General features: G+C 62.5%; 1 protein-coding gene across 2 annotated transcripts in view; it reads left to right on the top strand.

Annotated features, from left to right (window-relative positions):
* PXDN (peroxidasin) overlaps positions 1-17,771 on the top strand; it is a 77,061-nt gene extending 59,290 nt beyond the window's left edge. For both annotated transcript variants that reach the window (XM_086699904.1, XM_086699903.1), the window contains 7 exons: positions 3,792-5,295; positions 7,615-7,749; positions 8,366-8,574; positions 12,437-12,557; positions 12,659-12,791; positions 15,058-15,171; positions 15,829-17,771. In XM_086699904.1, coding sequence (XP_086556030.1) covers positions 3,792-5,295; positions 7,615-7,749; positions 8,366-8,574; positions 12,437-12,557; positions 12,659-12,791; positions 15,058-15,171; positions 15,829-15,948 — 2,336 coding nt within the window. In that variant the 3' untranslated portion in view covers positions 15,949-17,771. The remainder of the gene's footprint in view (positions 1-3,791; positions 5,296-7,614; positions 7,750-8,365; positions 8,575-12,436; positions 12,558-12,658; positions 12,792-15,057; positions 15,172-15,828) is intronic.
* Positions 17,772-19,604: the final 1,833 nt, after the last annotated feature.

Raw genomic sequence — 19,604 nt, 5'->3', positions numbered from 1 at the left:
TCGGGACGGCATCTGCGGCGCTCGGGTGTTTGCAAAGCGGCTGCTGAGGCCTCCCGGGTGAAATGTGCACGGTGGGTGACTGATGCCCTCTCTCCGGCCCCCGCTGTGCTGGGAGCAGAGCAGCGCCATGAGAAGTGCCGGGTGGCCGTGGCTTTTATTCTGGAAAAGCAGCCTTCCCACCACGCGTATTCTTTCACCGCTTTCCGGGAGCACGCACAGTCCCCTCTCTCTGGGAGGCAGGCTCCGGGTTTTCAGGGTTTTCTGATTGGTCTTCAATGAGCCGATCTTTTCCATCAGGACAGAAATGTTGGAGAATTTGACATTCTTAGATACGTGCACATGGCTCGAAGATGTGGGAATGGGCCCCTGTCCTTGGGAGTGGAACGCGGCCTTCAAGCCTGACCTCTGCCTTGCACTGGTTTGGGGCTGAGCTTCCTGGCGCGGGTGTGCAGACTATAGGCCTGTTTCCTCGTCTTGGAGGGCGCTGGCCTCAGTTGAGTGTCGGGGGCCATCTCTGGACGTTTTCTCTCTTCCATGGACGGCCAGCCTCACCTTGGAGGTGCTCCCTGGGGAACCTGTTTTGGGCACTTCTCCACTCTTCGGGCCCAGGATGGGGACAGGGATGTGTGAGGCTCATAGCCTTGTCTTGTGGACAGGGACATGTGGGGTCTGTGGCCTTGTCTCCGTGGACAGGGATGCTCGGGGCTCATGGCCTTGTCCCCGTGGACAGGGATGCGTGGGGCTCGTGGCCTTGTCCCTGTGGACAGGGACGCATGGGGTCTGTGGCCTTGTCCCCATGGACAGGGATGCCTAGAACTTGTGGTCTTGTCATCGTAGTGCCTCGCGGTGTCCCCAGCCGTCTGCGATAGGGACCATCCTCTGCCCCCTGTGGGGGCCTGTGGGGTTGCCTGGTTTTCTTCCTCCCTTTCTTTGTGTGGCTCATCGTTCAGGAGCTAAATGTGGCCGTGGCGGCTTCCGCAGGCGGGTCCTAAACACTGTGCGGCCTCTGTATGAGGCAGAGCCCGTCTGCTGTTGGTCCTTGTGCAGGACTGCGAGGTCGCCTCCCATCAGCACGTGCTGTTTACAGGAACACGGGGACCCGGACAGACAGGAATCAGCACCCCAGCACGGGTGCACAGCCTGCCCCACTCGGGGTGTCTGAGGCTGGGCAGGCTGGGCTGGAGCAGGTGGAGAGACCAGGGAGGGGACAGGATGAGGGAACTCTCGGGTGCCCAACCGGAAAGGGCCCCTGAGGCGAGAGGAGGGTTTTGTCATCGTCTCCGTGATGTGGGGGTCACGGGGCTTCTTGTAGAAAAGTGACCTGATCACGTGGATCAGGTCGTTGGGTGGCCTTGATGTGAAGGGGGAGGGGCAGCGTGGGACGCGGGGCAGGCGTCCGTGGGGTGGCCCAGGGGGTCCTGGGTGGCAGGTGTCCGTGGAGTGACCCAGGGGCACCTGTGGAGTGACCCGGCGGGTTCTAGGTCATGGGTGTCCGTGGAGTGGTTGCGTGGGGAGGTGAAGCATTGCAGTAGGGTGGCCAGCGAGTGGGGTGGCTTCCAGCTGTGCTGAAGGCAGAGGTGACACTCAGGTGACTGGGTCTCTGCCCAGGGGCAGGAAGGCCAGAGGTGACTCTGGGTGAAGTGGGGAAGCTGGAGGCCAGGTTAGTGGTGGGAGGGACTGTCTTACCTCCAGGAGCTCGCAGGCATGCTCAGGGGACACTGGTCACCAGGGGTACCTGTGCCCTCGAGCTGCAAACCCTGGTGTCCTAACTCGCCTTCGGAGTCTTCCGCTGACGGTCCTTCCGCACCTGTGCCCGACACAGTCCAGTCTGTTCCATTGGCCTCAGGTGCCTTCTTTTCCTCGAATTTCAGTGTTTTCCCTGGTAGTTGCTTGTCTGCCTTCGGGGGTGGTTTTTATATCTAAAGCAAAGAGCGAGCAAGCATGGTTGCGGATGGTCAGGGCAGTGCGCAGAATCCCCGGCAACCAGCTCGCTACCCAGAACTTCCTGATGCAGCCGGTGGTCAGCCCGCCGGGTTAGTAGGAAGGCTTGGCCTGGCAGCAGTTTATCAGGGCGCTGGGGGAGACTCGGGCGTCCAAAGCACAGCACACGTGTCTGGGTTCACAAAGGTGGCCTGTCTGTGTCCAGCCCTGCCTGCTGGCCGGTGCCCATGCTTGCCCGGGCTGTGCTCGTCCCCCCGACTGGAAAGCAGGCCAGAGGAGAGAGGGGCAGTGCAGGGGGACGCCAGCCCCGACCCCTGGGGGTTCTGGGGCTTCCCGAGGTAGACACCCCGATCCCGCTCTGCCGTGTCTGCGAGGTGCCCGCGGACGGAGTGTTCGGGTCTGAGGGAGCTGAGCATCGGGCCGGCTCGCAGCCCCGCGTGCCTGTCCTCTCATGCGGCACGCCTGCCCCCTCCCACCTCCAACTCGCTATTCCCTCCATGGGTGGGACTGGCTCGGCTCCTTTAAACGTAGGCAGAGTCCGTCTTGACCGGCTTCAAGCAGGTACCGTGCAAGACGGTGGTGACCAGGAGTCTAGCAGTGTGGGCGGACGTGTGAGCCCGTGTGCCCTTCTGTGTGCACGTGTGCCCCTCTGCCTATGTGCCGTGTGTACACGTGTGCCCCTGCGTGTGAACGTGTACCCCTACACGTGCATATGTGCCCTTGCGTGCGTGCTCTTGCTTCTGTGCGCGTGCCTCTGTGTGTACACGTGTGCCCCTGGGTGTGTGCGCCCCTCTGCCCGTGTACGTCTGCGTGTGCTCCTGTGTGTGCACGTGTGCCCCTGCGTGTGCATGTGCTTGTGTGTGCCCTGCATGTGAACGTGTACTCCTACACATGCATATGTGCCCTTGTGTGCATGCTCTTGCTTGTGTGCGAGTGCCTCTGCGTGTGCACGTGTGCCCCTGGGTGTGTGTGCCCGTCTGTGTGCACGTGTATGTCTGCATGTGCTCCTGTGTGCTCCTGTGTGTGTGCCTGTGTGTATGCACGTGTGCCCCTGCGTGTGCATGTGCTTGTGTGCCCTGCGTGTGAACGTGTACCTCTACACATGCATATGTGCCCTTGTGTGCATGCTCTTGTGTGCGCGTGCCTCTGCGTGTGCACGTGTGCCCCTGGGTGTGTGCGCCCCTCTGCACGTGTACGTCTGCGTGTGCGTGCCTGTGTGTGTGTGCACGTGTGCCCCTGGGTGTGTGTGCCCGTCTGTGTGCATGTGTATGTCTGCATGTGCTCCTGTGTGCTCCTGTGTATGTGTGCCTCTGTGTATGCACGTGTGCCCCTGCGAGTGCATGTGCTTGTGTGCCCTGCGTGTGAACGTGTACCTCTACATGTGCATATGTGCCCTTGTGTGCGTGCTCTTGTGTGCGCGTGCCTCTGCGTGTGCACGTGTGCCCCTGGGTGTGTGCGCCCCTCTGCACGTGTACGTCTGCGTGTGCGTGCCTGTGTGTGTGCACATGTGCCCCCGTGTGTGCCTGTACTGTGCACGCGGGCATGAGGGTGCCCCTGTGCACACATGCACGTCCCCCTGAGCGCGAAGCTCTTCCAGCAGTCCCAGAACAGGCCCCTGGTGCACGTCAGGTCTTTCCCGGCTCTTCCTGCCAGGACCCCTTCCCCGGCACTGTGTGGACCCCGGGCCGTCCCCCGTTCCCCCACCGCGCGCGCCCATCCCACGAGGGTCCCCTCCCCTGGTTCCCGGCCCGGCAGGCAGGACTGGGTGGGGGAGGACCACGGGGGCCAGGGCCGCGTGCCCGTGTGCTGCCCGCCGTCCAGAGGGTGAGCCGCGTCCCCCTCTGCCGCAGGTTACCACTACAACGACCTCGTGTCCCCCCAGTACCTGAGCCTCATCGCCAACCTGTCCGGCTGCACGGCCCACCGGCGCGTGAACAACTGCTCGGACATGTGCTTCCACCAGAAGTACCGCACGCACGACGGCACCTGCAACAATCTGCAGCACCCCATGTGGGGCGCCTCGCTGACCGCCTTCGAGCGCCTGCTGAAGGCCGTGTACGAGAACGGGTTCAACACCCCGCGGGGCATCGACCCCGGCCGGCTGTACCATGGCCACGCGCTGCCCGTGCCTCGCTTGGTGTCCACGTCCCTGATTGGGACCGAGACCGTCACGCCCGACGAGCAGTTCACGCACATGCTCATGCAGTGGGGTCAGTTTCTGGACCACGACCTGGACTCCACGGTGGTGGCCCTGAGCCAGGCTCGCTTCTCCGACGGACAGCACTGCAGCTCTGTGTGCAGCAACGACCCCCCCTGCTTCTCGGTCGCCGTGCCCCCCAACGACCCCCGCGTCAGGAACGGGGCTCGCTGCATGTTCTTCGTGCGTTCCAGCCCCGTGTGCGGCAGCGGGATGACGTCCCTCCTCATGAACTCCGTGTACCCGCGGGAGCAGATCAACCAGCTCACCTCCTACATCGACGCCTCCAACGTGTACGGGAGCACGGAGCATGAGGCGCGCGCCATCCGGGACCTGGCCAGCCACCGGGGGCTCCTGCGGCAGGGCATCGTGCAGCGGTCGGGGAAGCCGCTGCTGCCCTTTGCCACCGGGCCGCCCACGGAGTGCATGCGGGACGAGAACGAGAGCCCCATCCCCTGCTTCCTGGCCGGGGACCATCGCGCCAACGAGCAGCTGGGCCTGACCAGCATGCACACGCTGTGGTTCCGGGAGCACAACCGCGTGGCCGCCGAGCTGCTCTCCCTGAACCCGCACTGGGACGGGGACACCATCTACCACGAGGCGAGGAAGATCGTGGGCGCGCAGGTGCAGCACATCACCTACCAACACTGGCTGCCCAAGGTGCTGGGCGAGGTAGGCATGAAGGCGCTGGGCGACTACCGCGGCTATGACCCGGGCGTCAACGCCGGCATCTTCAACGCCTTCGCCACGGCCGCCTTCAGGTTCGGCCACACGCTGGTCAACCCCGTGCTCTACCGGCTGGACGAGAACTTCGAGCCCATCGTGCAGGGACACATCCCCCTGCACAAAGCCTTCTTCTCTCCCTTCCGCATCGTGAACGAGGGCGGCATCGACCCGCTGCTCAGGGGCCTGTTCGGCGTGGCCGGGAAGATGCGTGTTCCCTCGCAGCTGCTGAACACGGAGCTCACCGAGCGGCTCTTCTCCATGGCCCACGCGGTGGCCCTGGACCTGGCCGCCATCAACATCCAGCGGGGCCGGGACCACGGCATCCCGCCCTACCACGAATACCGAGTGTACTGCAACCTGTCGTCCGCCCACACCTTTGAGGACCTGAAAAATGAGATCAAGAACCCCGAGATCCGGGAGAAGCTGAGACGGTGAGTTGAAGGAGGAGCCACCGTGTGGCGTCTTGGGTTTCTCAGCGTTGTCAGGGTCCGGCGTGCCGAGAAAGGTGGCCCCACGTGTGCATGGCTGTTGTTCTCGGGATTCTAGTGTGTGTTTGTGCAGCCGGGAGGGCAGAGCCTATGGAGGGGTCGCCTTCGGAGGCCGTGCAGGTGCAGGGAGCGGTGGCCACAGCCACGTGGGTGCCCGGCCTGCTCGTGCAGGGGAGTCCGACGGGAGGGGAAGGACCTGCGGGGAACCTCGGGGCCCAGCGTGCGTGCGTGGGGCTCTGTGGGCAGCTCCCTTGCTCGCGGCAGGCAGAGAGCACCAGAGCTCGGCCAGCACGACAGGGACACCTCTGTGTCCGGGGACCGCTGCCCACAGCCTCAGGCAATCGTGCGGGCTCCGGGGAGCAGGTGCCCGGGGCCTGTGGCGCTGGAACCGTGAGGGTGCTCTGGGCACCCCAAGACCACAGGGGCAGCAGGGAGGTTAGCGGCCTTGGTCCCTGGCTGGGCGGTGCGTTAGACCTGCATTTCTCCACTCACTCAGCCGTCCGCCCGCCCTTCTCACGGGCACGGCTGCCCTTGGCTTGCTGACTACCTACCATGTGACTTATCGTTTCTTTAATGCAAATAGTCCCTCTTCAGAGTTTTTCCATAACGATCCCTCCTCGTCCTCGGACTTGTCAATTACGTCTACAAGTCATTGTATATTTAAGTTGCGTTCTTTCACGTTGGAAAGAATTGTTTGAAAAAGGAAAGCTTTCTGAGGCCACACTGCGTGCTTTCTGGACACTCTGGTTCGCCCGGTTCGCTTATTCTGAGCTACTCACTTTCCACCGAAGGTGAGGCGTTCCCCAGTTAGGATCTGACCGTGGCTTCTCCAGGATGATCACTTTTTACTCGTAACTTATCACGAGGTGCGACGACGTGAACAAACCTAGCCCTCCTGAGTCCGGCACGTTCCAGCATCCTTTAAGTAATGGTATCAGGCTGCCGGTTTGTGTGAATCCTGCGGCACTGGGACATCACCAGGCACAGAACCGCTCGGTCAGGATTTGTGGGATCTGTGTTTCTTACGTGCCAGTCCCGTCCGGATGAACACAGGTCGCTCTCCCGTATTTCTCTGCTTTGCCAAACTCCGTTCACGACAGTGGGGAGACCCTAGCGTCCCAGCGCCACAGGCCGGGGGAGGGGTGCCCGCCTCGTGCGCCGCAGACCCTGGAAAAGAAACTCCACCGTCTTCACCACGACAGCGAGTTCTTCAGCCGTCAGCCCCCGAGCCCCGCGGGAGGGGTGGGGGGCCTGGCCCGAGTGGGGTGCTCCCTGCTGGCTGTGGCCCCCGAGTGAGCGGGTGTGGGTGCCGTCCCCTCGTGGGGAGCGGCTCCTTCAAGCGGAGGCCGCGTTGGCGGTGAGGTCACGGGAACCGTGCAGGCTGGGGCTCCCGACTTCCCCGCCTGCCTTCAGCCCCGCTCCCTGGGGAAACCACGGCACGAGGCTCCTCTGTTTGCAGCCGAGGTCAGTGCTGATGGAGTGGGGCTTGGCGGGAGCGCCCAGCCACCCTTCTCGAGGGTGCCTGAGCAGCACCCCCTTTCTTCTGTGGCCACAGCCCCGCGGACGGAGCCGGCCGCGCCTCTGAGCCGGATAGTGCACGTTTAGAAAACCCAGCCGAGCTCTGAGTCCCAACTGAGACCAAGCACCCGCGTCTGGGAGAGCCGCATGCGTGTCTCAGGGGAGAGCCTGCCGCCAGCTCTCTGCCCATGTGCATGTGCTTCGGGGGAGCTGGAAGAGCTCAATGAAAGTGTTTGCTCTTGAACGTTTCAACCCCGCTGTCTTGGCCTCCTGTGCTGTTCTGCTGAGCAAATGGCTTCGTTACTGCAAACCTATTTTCAACAAACGGTAGAATTCCAGCGTCACAATTACCCCTTGGAAAGTCTGTCCTCAGTTATGTGAAGTTTGTTTATTTATATTTATGAAAAAAACCTGGAAGGTTGTACATTATCCTGCCAAGTGTGATGATCTCTGAACAGAAAATGTGGGATTAACTCTCTTCCCGTATTCCTTGGTTTTTCTAAACTTAGAATAAACGTGCGGTTTGCTTTATGCGTGTGTATACGTATGTGCACAGAAAGTAGGGAAAAGTTTTGAAATGTAACGGATAGACGGTTTGAGTGATGATGAATGTTCTCTGTGGAAAGCAGGTCTGAATGATGCTAAATGCTGGTAAAGATGGGGACTTTCTCACGTTGGTTTTGTGTACCAGCTACCGCACGCCTACGCAAATTTGAGGGTTCACTTGGTTGTTTTCCTCTGTAGGTTATACGGGTCCCCCCTCAACATCGACTTATTTCCTGCCCTCATGGTAGAGGACTTGGTCCCTGGCAGCCGACTGGGACCGACCCTGATGTGCCTGCTGAGTACACAGTTCAAGCGGCTGAGAGATGGGGACAGGTAAAGGCAGGTGCCGGAGGGACGACAGGTGAAGGCAGGTGAGGCCGGGGAGAGCCTCTGCTCGGAAACGCACCCTTCCGGGGACTCGGGGATGTGCGGGGCAGGTGGCGGAGACTGTGTCCAGGTGAAAGTGGATGAGCGTCTTCGCGCCTCGCCGCGTTCGTGATTAGCTCCCCAGTGTGGGGACTTGCCCCCGACTGCAGCCCCAGGACCACGTGACCCAGTTCACAGGTGCTTTCGTGCCCTTCCACGTAGTGAGGGCATCTCTGTTCCCAAGAACGGTGCACACGGTTCAACCGCCGTGGCAGTTCGGAGGGATCTGAGCTTCTGGCAAGACTGACACGATGTCACGAGTGGGGTTCACCGCGGGGCAATGCAGCAGGGGCCGCGCCACGCCAGGGGTCTCACCCCCACCTGCGCCAGCTTCTCTGCTGCGTCCGGTACAGGCCCCGTGTGTTGCGTCTTGAGTAGGAGGCGTGATCCGTGCTTGAGCCCCTCTTAAGTGACAGCGGACTGGGCCCCGCGGCGTCCGTGCCGTCGGCAGAGCTTCCTGGCGGTTTCCCCGCGCCTCCGCGGGGCCTCCGGGCGTCTGACCTTGCTCTCACTCTGGAAACAGGCTGTGGTACGAGAGCCCAGGGGTGTTCTCCCCGGCGCAGCTGACACAGATCAAGCAGACGTCGCTGGCCAGGATTCTGTGCGACAACGCGGACAACATCACGCGTGTGCAGAGGGACGTGTTCAGGGTGGCCGAGTTCCCCCACGGCTACAGCAGCTGCGACGACATTCCCCGCGTGGACCTGCGCGTGTGGCAGGACTGCTGCGAAGGTGCGCGTCCCCGATGCCCGGCCCCTCCCTCGGCCCCTCCCTCACCTCTGTGGTTTGTCTTCCCCACTGCCTGCCCGCTCCTGCCGCGCTCACCGCCTGCTGTGGTGCTCCCGGGGCGTCTGGCGCGGTGCTCCCGGGGTTCTTGCTGTGGTGCTCCCGGGGTTCCTGCCGAGGTGCTCCTGGGGCAACTGATGTGGTGCTCCCGGGGCTCCTGCCGTGGTGCTCCCGGGGCGTCTGGCATGATGCTCCCGGGGTGTCTGGGTTGGTGCTCCCGGGGCTCCTGCCGTGGTGCTCCCGGGGCTCCTGCCGAGGTGCTCCCGGGGCTCCTGCCGAGGTGCTCCCAGGGCGTCTGGTATGGTGCTCTCTGGACGCTTGGCCGCAGTGGGGACAGAACCAGGTACCGCCCCTGCGGGCAGCCACGTAGGGTCGCTGCACAGTCTGAGAGGCCGCGATCATGAAGGACTGGTGGTGACGTGGTGGCGTTTCCTGTAAGTGACGTGCCCAGTGGAGGAGACAGGAGACAAGACTGTGCATGAGGAGACGGGCTTCTGTGTTGTCTCTGAAACCTAATGTGCATCTAAACGGGGGCACTCGTGTGTTGTCCTGAGTGTCGTGTATGCGCACGCGCAGGTGGCCCTGCCACGTGGACGCCCCCAGGATGTGTGCTCAGTAGAGAAGTGTGTGCTGTGCGTCCAGACCCCTGTGAGAACACCGTACCCGGAGGGGCGCGTTGTGTAAGATCGGGAGGCGGGCCGAGGCCTGTGGAGGGGTGGGGAGGGGTGGCGCCCGGTCCCTGCCGCGGGGCTGCTGTCCTCCTGCTGCGGAGCCCTTGCACTCCCACTGTGGCGAACCACGAATTCCACCTTCTCATTTGAACGTGATTTTGGCTTCATTGAAACTGCATTTGGAGACTGGAATGTGGAAGCCGGGTGCGTTTGGAGCTGCCCTGTGTGCGTGACCCACACGCCCGCGGACACAGCTCCTTCCGCCCGGCACGCCGGTGGACAGGAGGCACGGACTAGAGTTGTTCCCTCTCCTTTCCGGAAGAAATAGTTCGGTCAGGCTCTTGTCCTCACTGGTGATTACTCTCAGGTGGCTGCTGTTTGCATGAGGAGGTATCGGAACCTGGGTTCGTGGCCTAGAGCTCTTTGCGGTGTCTCCCTTTGAGTCCGTGTGCGTGTGGGTGCCTGCGTTGATTGGTTGTGCGTCTGCCCCCATTGGTTCTCTGCGTGTGAACGTATGGTGTGTGTACACGTAGGTGCTAAACGGATGTGTGGCACACGCGGTTCACAAGAGAGTTCGCGTGAAGATGAGGACTGAGTTTACTGCACGCCCCATCTTCCAAAGCATTTGTATTCTCACTATGACCTCGAAGGAACCATGGTCTTGTTTTTAGTTTTTTTGAAAAACATCGTCCTTGTTTGTCCAACTCCGCGTGCTTTCCTGCAAATCTGGCAGAGGATGCAGGAAGCTGTCCTGACCCCTGGGAAAAGCCGGTTCTCGGATAACTGGCTTCCTGATAGCTTTACCAGGGGCCCCTTGCTGCATAGGAAGGGGCTGAGCCGGGGTTCCTGTTGTTCCGCTCGGAAAACCCAGAGTCCCGGGAGAGACGGGGTCTTGCCAGGCGGGCCTTTCCTGGAGCTGCTGGGGCCGGCTCTCCTGTCCGCGCAGCTGCCAAACGCATTTCTGACATCCTTTGTCCCCGACGCTTTTCCTCTGGAAATAGCAGGCCCGGTCCAGAGCTGACCAAGTTAAAGGATGCTTTGTATTTAAAAAAAAAAATTTTTTTTTTACATTTATTTATTTTTCAGAGATAGAGTGAGACAAAGTGACAGTGGGGGAGGGGCAGAGGGAGAGGGAGACACAGAATCCGAAGCAGGCGCCAGGCTCCCAGCCGTCAGCACAGAGCCCGACGCGGGGCTCGAACTCACAGACCGTGAGATCACGACCTGTGCTGAAGTCGGATGCTCAACCGACGGAGCCACCCAGGCGCCCCGGAAGGATGCTTTATAAGCTTTGTCTTTTATTGTAGCGCCAAAGGCGTGTTTAAAATACAGTAGGAAAAGAAAGTTTCGACAGACCGAACGTCGGTTGCTGTTTCCTTTCCATTCAGCTTCTAAAGACTCGCTGAAAGCAGCCCTCTGAGCTCCCCCCGGCGTCACAGCCACGCATCGTGTGCAGAGGGGCCGGACAGGAGGGCTCCTGGGCGGGTGGTTTCAGAGGGGAGTTTCAAGTTGCCCCTCTGTGGGCAAGGAAGAGCACATAGGCACATGCGCACACTCTTGCACGTGTTGGTGTATTTTGAAGTAATCGCGTGGGTTATAAAATACCGCGGGTGATTCCGGGACCTGAATAGATGCATCGGTCGTTTGTTACGTATCAGTCACTGTTCTCTCTCCCGTGTATCTGTATGAATTCACGTGTGCCTAAGTATGCATGCGCGTGTGTATGCATATGTGTATACACACACGTGTATGCACGCACATGCGTGTGTACGCCCACGCATGTGTATGTGCATCTGTGTGCGCGTGCATACACGCATGTGTGTACTGTGTATGTGTATGCAAGCACAGGCGGGCGTGTGTCCACACGTGTGCGTATGTGCATATGTATGCACACACTGCGCGTTTTATACTTGTGTATGTGCATAGGTACGCATATATGTATACATACGTGTGTGTACTGGTGTGTGTGTGTGTTTGTAGGGAAATAGGACACGTTTTCCTGAACTAGAGGAGGAAGTCTGAGCGTGCTCCCGAATAACTCACTCACGTGTGTGTGTGGGCAAGATTGGGAAATTAGCGTGGATACACATGCACGTCCCACGACAGGGATTTAATCTCACGCCCCCGGGTCCCCTCTGTCCTCCTCCGGGCCCGCCGCAGCCTCTCCCTGGGTTCAGATCAGACCCGGCTCTGCGTTCGGGGTGCTGGCACTCCGCGGGCGGGGCTGCGTTCTCTCGGTGCGGCCGCAGGAGGCGTGTGATGCCGGCCTGTCCCCCCGCGCGGGACCTTCACGAGGATTACTGGCTGGATCGTGGTGTCTGTTTGCCCAGCGGGAGTGTCGCCGTGGGCTCCTGCTGCCGCCCCGAGGGGCACCTGGCCGCACGGTGTGAGCACCGCTGGGGAGGGTGTGTGCTTTAGCGCCACGGGCTGCGCGTCCTCTGCTCCCACGGCGTTGCCCCAGGCCTCCGGGTCCCATGAGCCTACGCCGTGACCCTGCATCGGGGCGGAGTGGCGTGACATGGGTCCGGGAGCGGGTGGGAAGCCGAGTGGTGGCTGCTGACGATCGGAGGCGCGTGGAGGCCTCCGGGAGGTGCGGTCTGCGGGCAGAGGGGCTTCAGGCCCTGCCTTCCCCTCCCAGCGGCCGGCAGACAGAGCGCGGCCTGGCTCTTGCCCCAGCTTATGCTCCACGTCCTGCTGTCTGGGGCCGGGCTGCCGGACAGGGCACCAGCGTGTGCAACGTGCTACACATCGCCGCCCCCCTCCCCCCCCCCCCCCCCCCCCCGGCCACAGGGGAGGCTGACGCCCTGGCGCGAGCAGACGGACGTGAGGCCGGGACCGCGTGCCCCCGTCCCTGTGGTGGGGGAGGCCGGCGTGGGTTTGAGAGAACAGCCGCAATGCTTCGTGCCTGCAGGAAGCCGGAGCAGGCTGGGGGCTCCCGGGGGCGGGGGAAACACAGAGGCCATCTTGCCTGTGGCGGGAGAAGGGAAGCACAGCCGGGCCCTCGGCCGCTGTGGCCACCAGGCGGTGGCTCGAGTCGTACACGTGCCGGAAGGCCAGCTGACCTCTCCCAGGATGAGCCTGTGTCTTCTGAATTGGACCCGGCGCCACCCGACACAGCCCTTCTGCTCGCGTTTCAGACTGCCGGACCCGGGGACAGTTCAACGCGTTCTCGTATCATCTCCGAGGCAGGCGGTCCCTGGGGTTCAGCTACCAGGAGGACGGCCCCGCCGGGGGAGCAGGACCCGGGGGGACACCAAGGTATGGCCGTCTCCGGGGTGAGGTCCCGGTGCTGGGCGGGGGCACGTGCAGCCACTGGTGGCCTCCAGCTCGAGTCACAGGTCCCCTTCTCCCCTGCGCAGCGTGGGGCAGCACAGAAAGCGCCCCGGCAATGCCACTGCCGTGTCCCGCGAGCGTCCACAGGTTCCGGGGACGAACGACTTCAAGGACTTCGTTGTGGAAATGCAGAAGACCATCACGGACCTCAGAGAGCAGGTAACTGCCTGGCACGTCCTCTCCCACGTTGCAGGTGGCACTGTGGCCACCGTGACTGCGTGGGCGTGCCACTGGTCTGCCCTCACTTGGAGCCTCCAGGGACACCACTTCCTTCTGGGGCCTCTTTGTGGCCTGTCCCCAGCCCAGCCACTTTGGGCTGCCCTCAGGATTCCCACGGCTGGGGGGCTCATGCTTTGAGCTGCCCGCAGGTGCCCTTGTGGGAGGGGGTTCCTAGAGCGGCCAGAGTCCGTAGGTCAGGAGGGGGCTCAGGATTAGGGCCGTGAGGGAGAATCCACACTTCAGGTCCCATCTTGAGGCCATGACCATGCGATCCGTGTTCCCAGGGCGGGATCAGGAGCTGGTTTGTGGTCAGGACCCCCTGGTGGGGGCAGGGCACCGTCTACACACTGGGCTCTTCTCTGGGCATCCGTAGGGTTTGCAGAAAACCATCTGTCCTCCCCGGCTCAGGGGACTTGCTTCCTCCTCTCCCGTCTCTGTGTCCGGGCCTCCGTGGTGGGCTTTGTGTATCACGAGTGGAGACTGAGGCCTTAGTAATGAGCGTGCAGACCTCGGACGGTCCTTTTGGCAGCGATTCCTGATGTTGTGGAAACTTCTGGAGACGTGCCTGTGACTGGTGGTCTTGGAGCACGACCCCACTCCTACTTACGGGGCCGCCAGTCCTCAGGGATGGGACCCTGGGGTCTTCTGTCCCAGCCTCTCGGAGAGGTGTCCCGGCTCTGACCGCGTCTGCCCTCCTGTCTTGACGTGGATGTGCAGTGTGAGGCGATCTCACCTGATGGCCTTCATTTGCTGTCACACAGCAGATGGAGACAGGCTAGGAGGGGATAGCGGGCACTGTGCAGAGTTCAGGGTTTAAGGCACCAGGAGCAGCCCCCACTTGGAGCCTGAGAGACAACCAGGCTGTGACAAGCACAGGGTGTCCTGGGGGCCCAGCCCGAGAGAGGTGGGCGCTGGGAGGCCTGAAGACAGTCTCTCGGAGACCCTTGGAGCGTCACAGGTGGGTGGGGGGGCGGGGGGTGGGGGGGGGGTCACGCTCTGCAGGTGGGGTAGTGTGAGCAGAGGCAGGAGGCAGCGTGAGGCCAGCGTCTGTGGGTCCGTGACTTCTCGCACCTGCAGGATGAGGTGACTCTGCCGTCCCGTCTGTCCCCTTTGCTCTACGCAGCTCTGCGTTTCAGGGCAGGTGCTGTTCAGGGGCGCCAGGGCTGGTGCCGTGCGGGGGGACGTCTGCTGTGACTGCAGCCCAGGAGGGAGTGGGGGCACCTGTCGGGCTCCGTGCGGCCGCGCTGCATCTCGCAGACGTGCTCACGGTCTCCCCGAGGCGGACGCGGCTCCAGTCCTGGCTTTGCTGCCTCTGGCTTTACGCTGAAACGGGGTCAGCAGCCACCGAGGGAGCCCCCGCCGTCCCCAGCAGCCCTGCCCGGCCCATGGCCCCCGCTGCTGCACCTCAGGGACCTTCCTTTCCCTCCCTTCTTGGAAGGCCCGGTGGCTTTCGAGATCGGTTGTGCTGACAAGTGCCGGCTTCCGCTCGGAGCCTGCCTGTGACCTGCCGGCTCGAGTGCCCGTAGGCCCGTAAATGTCAGGTCACCAGGCCGTGGGTGAGCTGGGTGCTGAGTGCCAGGGGCAGGTGACTTCGCTGCTCTGGGCGGCGGTCTGGCCTCGCGCAGCGGGGAGGCCGTGCTGTTTTCCACGTGCTGTCACACCGCGTGCACGTCACGCGTTTCACTGACGGGGGCTCGTAGGGGGTCTGCGAGTTCACTGTTCGGCCCACTCCTGCCCTCCGTCAGAGCTGCGGGCACCATGTCAGGCAGTTGTGCCCAATTGTGCCCATTCTGGGGGGTCTGGAGACGCGGCTGCCTGTGACGGAAACCCCACGCGAGGACAGTCTGGACGTGCCGTCACCGCCGGCCCAGCCGCAGGGTCAGAGGAAGGGACGCCCGCGGAGCCCGGTCACGACCGTCGGCCGCCGGGGTCCAAGCTCAGGGTGTTCCCGTCCGGCGGGGTCCGGCGCTCACCGGCCTGTGGGAAGCCGCCCTCCGATCCTCCGGGCTCCTCCTGCTGCCCCGCAGCTGCGCCTCCCGTGCCTTGCAGCACAGGCCTGGGTGCGGCGCGGCCGGCGCGCCTGTCGCCTGCCTGGTGACGGGCCGCCCCTGGGAAGCGCCGCTCCCGGCGACGGCACAGCCGCCCTTGCAGAGAGAAGCTTTTGGTCGCGTGTGACCCGCACACGTCTCGCTTTGCTTTGCGGCAGATAAAGAGGCTGGAGGCCCGGCTCAGCGCCACAGACTGCACGGACGCAGACGGGGAGCCTCACGCCAACGGCGCCACGTGGAAGCAAGACGCGTGTACCGCCTGCGAGTGCCGTGTGAGTGTGGGGCCCCGGCACGTGGGCTCCGGGGCGGGCGGCCGCAGGGTCCGCCAGAGGCCCCGGTGCTTGTTTGGGGAGGGGGTGGCTCTTCCCCGAGAGCCGCCGTTACGGGGCGGCCCGCGCACCGCTGCCCGAGCAGTCCCGCTGGGTGGCCTGGGCCTCCAGAGGAAGGGGACGGGCCGCCGTGGTGCCCGGGCCGGAGGCTGGGGGCACAGCGCAGGGCAGCGGGCCGGTCTGGTGCCCCAGATGCGCGCCGGGAAGGGGATTCTTCCTCCGGTCCGGGGACGGGAGAGGCAGGCTCCCCAGGATCCCTGGCGGTTGTCGCGTTTGGGTGGAGCAGGGACCGCGCCTCCTGACTTTGTCCTCCTCTGGCTGACATCCCCGGACGCGGGGCCTCAGGGGTGGGGCCGGGAGGGTGTGCTGAGCCCCAGGTCCCGGGCTGTCCTCAGGGTGGGGCGGATGGTGGGGAGCCGAGGGCGGGGACCTCCCGGAAGAAGTACAGAGTGTCCGAAGCCGTGAATCACCCGGACAGCGACCCCTGTGCTACACAGTGCACCAGAGAACTCGGGCGCAGGCGGGTGCGGAAGGGCGGGCGGGCGGCGCCCAGGACGCGCACCCCGGGAGCTGACTGGTGCTGGCGCCTCTCTCCTCCAGGACGGGCAGGTCACGTGCTTTGTGGAAGCCTGCCAGCCTGCCGGTTGCCCAGCGCCCGTGAGAGCCCCCGGGGCCTGCTGTCCGGCCTGCCCGAGAGACGGCTCGGGGAAGAGGCCGTAGGCTCCGCGAAGCCTTCGGCGCCCACGCGGGGCGTGTGGACGAGAGGGACCATCGCCGCCCGGGACCCCTTCTGTCTCCGGAGGAGCACAGGTGCTTAGACCAGAGCGTTGGCGGAGGAGAAACCACGGACACACGTCCTGACTTCACGTTAGATTCTCAGGTTTTTATTTAAGTTTTTTTAATGATAAATTGGTGCTACTAGTAAATTGCACGGTCCAGTTATTTAGGCTCCTGGATTCGTGTCCCTGGACGCTACTCGTCTCCCCAGCCAAACGCTCGTCCCGCTGGGCTCCGACGCCTGGAGCTCGGCAGCCGCCCGCCGTGAGGGCGCGTCACGGAGCCGCCAGAAGGAAGCGCACTGCAGGGAGAGCGAGATCAGGACTCGGCCGATGGGCAGGCTGCTGGGAGAGCCGGCTGACGTCCGGGCGGCGGGTGCGGGCTCCCCGGCCCCGACCCGACACCAGCACGGAGCCCACGGCCCCGCGGCTCAGCCCCCGCTCGCCGGCGACCTCCAGCACGCCTCCCGTGAGGACATCCAGCCACGTGCAGAAACCACGGCTTGCGTGGCGCCGCCTGGGGTGGACCGAGTGTGGAACCCCCCTCCCCCCCCCATTCCTACTCAACCCCGGGTGTGGTGCCCGCACAGAGGCCTCTCCTGACGGAGGTGTCGGTGTTGGCGACTTTCTGACTTCAGGTTGTGTAAGTGCCTTAAGGAAACAATCAGTCCCTATACCTCATTTGTATTTTCAAAGTGCAGGATGTTTGACGAGATCGCGCCCATGTTTGCGGTGTTCGGGTGGCAGAGAAATGCCTTCCGCTGTGCGAAAGTCGTCTCCGAATTCAGTGAAGAGCAACCATCATACCTCGTGGTCTCTCTTTTCAATTGACCAGAAACCTCCTTCTTTGTTTTCAATATGAAGTGATCTGTGTCCTCAGAAACGTGTCCCTGAACGTGCGGGCACCGTGGGAAGTGCCCCGAGGTCACAGGTGGTTTCGTATGTGGGGGGCGCGTCCCGGGCTGGGGGGTCGGGGGCACCCCATCCCTGGGGTGGCCAGGAGGCCGTCGGGCACGTCGTGAGCAGTTTCGAAGCCCGACCTGGGCCCGGCACGGCCTTCCTTCCGGAAGCAGGAGACCCCGGCTCTGTGACCAGCCGGCCCCAACCGCGGGAGGGAGTGCACATCCCCGCCATGAGCGTGTTCACAGCGGCTCTAAACACAGCCAACTTGACTTCTCATCCTCGTCACGTCGAGTGGTAAATACAAGCTGGTGTTCCGTGGGGCGTGGGACTGCCCCTGAGGGATCAAGTCACTTTTAACACCCAACCCCTAGAACCGACTTCTGTCGAGTAGAGAGCGGAGGACTGTCCACAGCGTGACAGTTGTGGAGGTTGCTCAGGTGTAGAACGACAGCGGACCCCACCCTCCGCGAGCGGCCGGCGTCTCCAGGCGCCTTGGTGGCGGATTGTGGTTTTGCTTGGAGGCACATGCACGTGGGCTAGAACGGGTGACTGGGACCGTGTCCTCTACCCGGAGGCGCGGCTGCCTGTGACTCGCAGTGACTGTCTGGAACCGCAGCTGGAACGTGGAATGTGGCGGGGCCACCGGATTAATCTCACGCGGAGCGTCCGAGCTGCGGGCGGGGTCCCGGGGCCCTCTCGGCAGCCACGGTGACGTGAGGCGAGTGTACATATTTATTTACTTTCTGATGTTGCCAACAGACAAGTGCCTTTTTACGTTCATTGTAACCAGTTCATACCAAAGAAACGTTTGCACTATGTAACGATGCCTTCAGTTCAAATAAACGGGCCACGTTTTCAAACGGAGAGTGGCGTTCTTTTTTCCCTCAGCCCGTCGTCGGGGCGGCACCTCGGGGGCCCTTGGGAGGCCGACAGCAAGGTCGGGACCCGAGGCAGCTCCTGGAGAGAGCCCAAGCTGCTCTGCCCGTGCACGGTCTCCCACGAAAATGTGAGAAAGCAGAGAAAAGGAAGCACAGTTAGAATAGATGCTTTGGGGCCCCTGGGGGCTGTCAGTTTAGCGTCGAACACGATTTCAGCTCAGGCCATGATCCCGCAGTTGTGGGATCGAGCTCCGTTTCAGGCTCTGTGCTAACAGCACACAGCCTACTTGGGATTCTCTCTCTCTCTCTGCCCCTTCTCCCTCTCAAAACAAACAAACAAACAAACGGACTCTGCTCTCAAATAGCTGGGATGCTGTCACGGGCCGAGGCGCTTTGCCGTTTCGATCTCAGGAGAGGGGGACATGTCGCGGTCTGGACCAAGACGTGTCTGCCAGAGACGCCGTGTGGCCCCGGCCGACACGCGGACTCTGCAGGGGTCCCAGAGACGGAGGTGACAGACGCGGGCTGTTCCTCTGGGGACCCACCCTGGTCCGGGCTCTGGGTGCGAGAGGAGAGGACGCTGTTCCGAGGGGCGCTGGAGGGGGTGGGGCACCTTCCCGTCTCGGGAAGAGTCGGTCCTTTTCGCCGTCATCGCAAGGAGAACAGGGAGCGAACAGCAGGGAAGATCACACGCGTTTCTCAAACTGCCGAGTTGCTTCCCAGCCAGACACACGAGTGGCTGTGTGACACCCAAGTCTGGGGAGCCGAGGCCCTCAGTTACCGGATGCTTTAGCGACGCGTTCTCCGTCCTCGACGGCGCAGCGGTGATGAGTGCGCCTACTCGGGGTCGTGGGGAGCTTGCAACCGCTCTTCACCAGCCACGCCAGAATTCTCGTCTCTCCTTAGACGCGTGTAATGCTACGTATTCGTGTGACGTGAACAGAATCCCGTTCCGTTAAACTCCACGTCGCGAGGTGGCCATGAGCCGGAGCTTGGGGAGCACGTGCCCAGGGGGCGTGTCGTGTCGCCAAAGGTGGGGAGAAGCGCTGGATGAGGGGGGGTGCAGACCAGGCCCTGGGCCTCTCGTCTTGCTTCCCCTCCCCCAAGACCGACACCTGTTCGTGTGCCGGCCACACCTGGGATGGCAGTCCCGGAGGGAGGGTCTGGCGGGGGGGTGCGCAGCCCTCGGGGGCCCAGGTACACAGGTGTTCAGTTCACCGGGACCACCCGCGGCCCGGCCAACAGGAGGCCAGAGGATACTTTCCCAGTCGGCGTGGAACATGGTTGGGGGGGGGCAGGGGGTGAGTGCTGTTTACCTATGTTAAGTGAAACGGAGAATGTGAAACTGGCAAAAGTGAGTCATTTGGAGCTTGCTTTAAAAACTGTGGAGAGGGGCGCCTGGGTGGCGCAGTCAGTTAAGTGTCCGACTTCAGCCAGGTCACGATCTCACGGTCCGGGAGTTCGAGCCCCGTGTCGGGCTCTGGGCTGATGGCTCAGAGCCTGGAGCCTGTTTCTGATTCTGTGTCTCCCTCTCTCTCTGCCCCTCCCCCGTTCATGCTCTGTCTCTCTCTGTCCCAAAAATAAATAAACGTTGAAAAAAAAAATTTAAAAAAAAAAAACAACAAAAAAAACTGTGGAGAACGTATAGAGTCTGTTGCCTTTCAAAAAGCCCCTGACACCTGTTTCCTGTGTACAGAATTGCACGCCAAATGACCTAAATAGTTGGGTTTGATTTGCCAAGTGATTCACCAAAAAGATTCTCGGATGTGTTCCGGGAACTCGACAGACACATTTTAAACGTATTTGATATTTACAAAAG

The sequence above is a fragment of the Puma concolor genome, chromosome A3, assembly GCF_028749965.1.
Source record: "Puma concolor isolate L17-30 chromosome A3, mPumCon1.1.hap2, whole genome shotgun sequence".
Taxonomy (NCBI): Eukaryota; Metazoa; Chordata; class Mammalia; order Carnivora; family Felidae; genus Puma; species Puma concolor.
The sequence above is the reverse complement of the archived record's forward strand: the minus strand, read 5'-3'. Positions and strand labels throughout refer to the sequence as shown.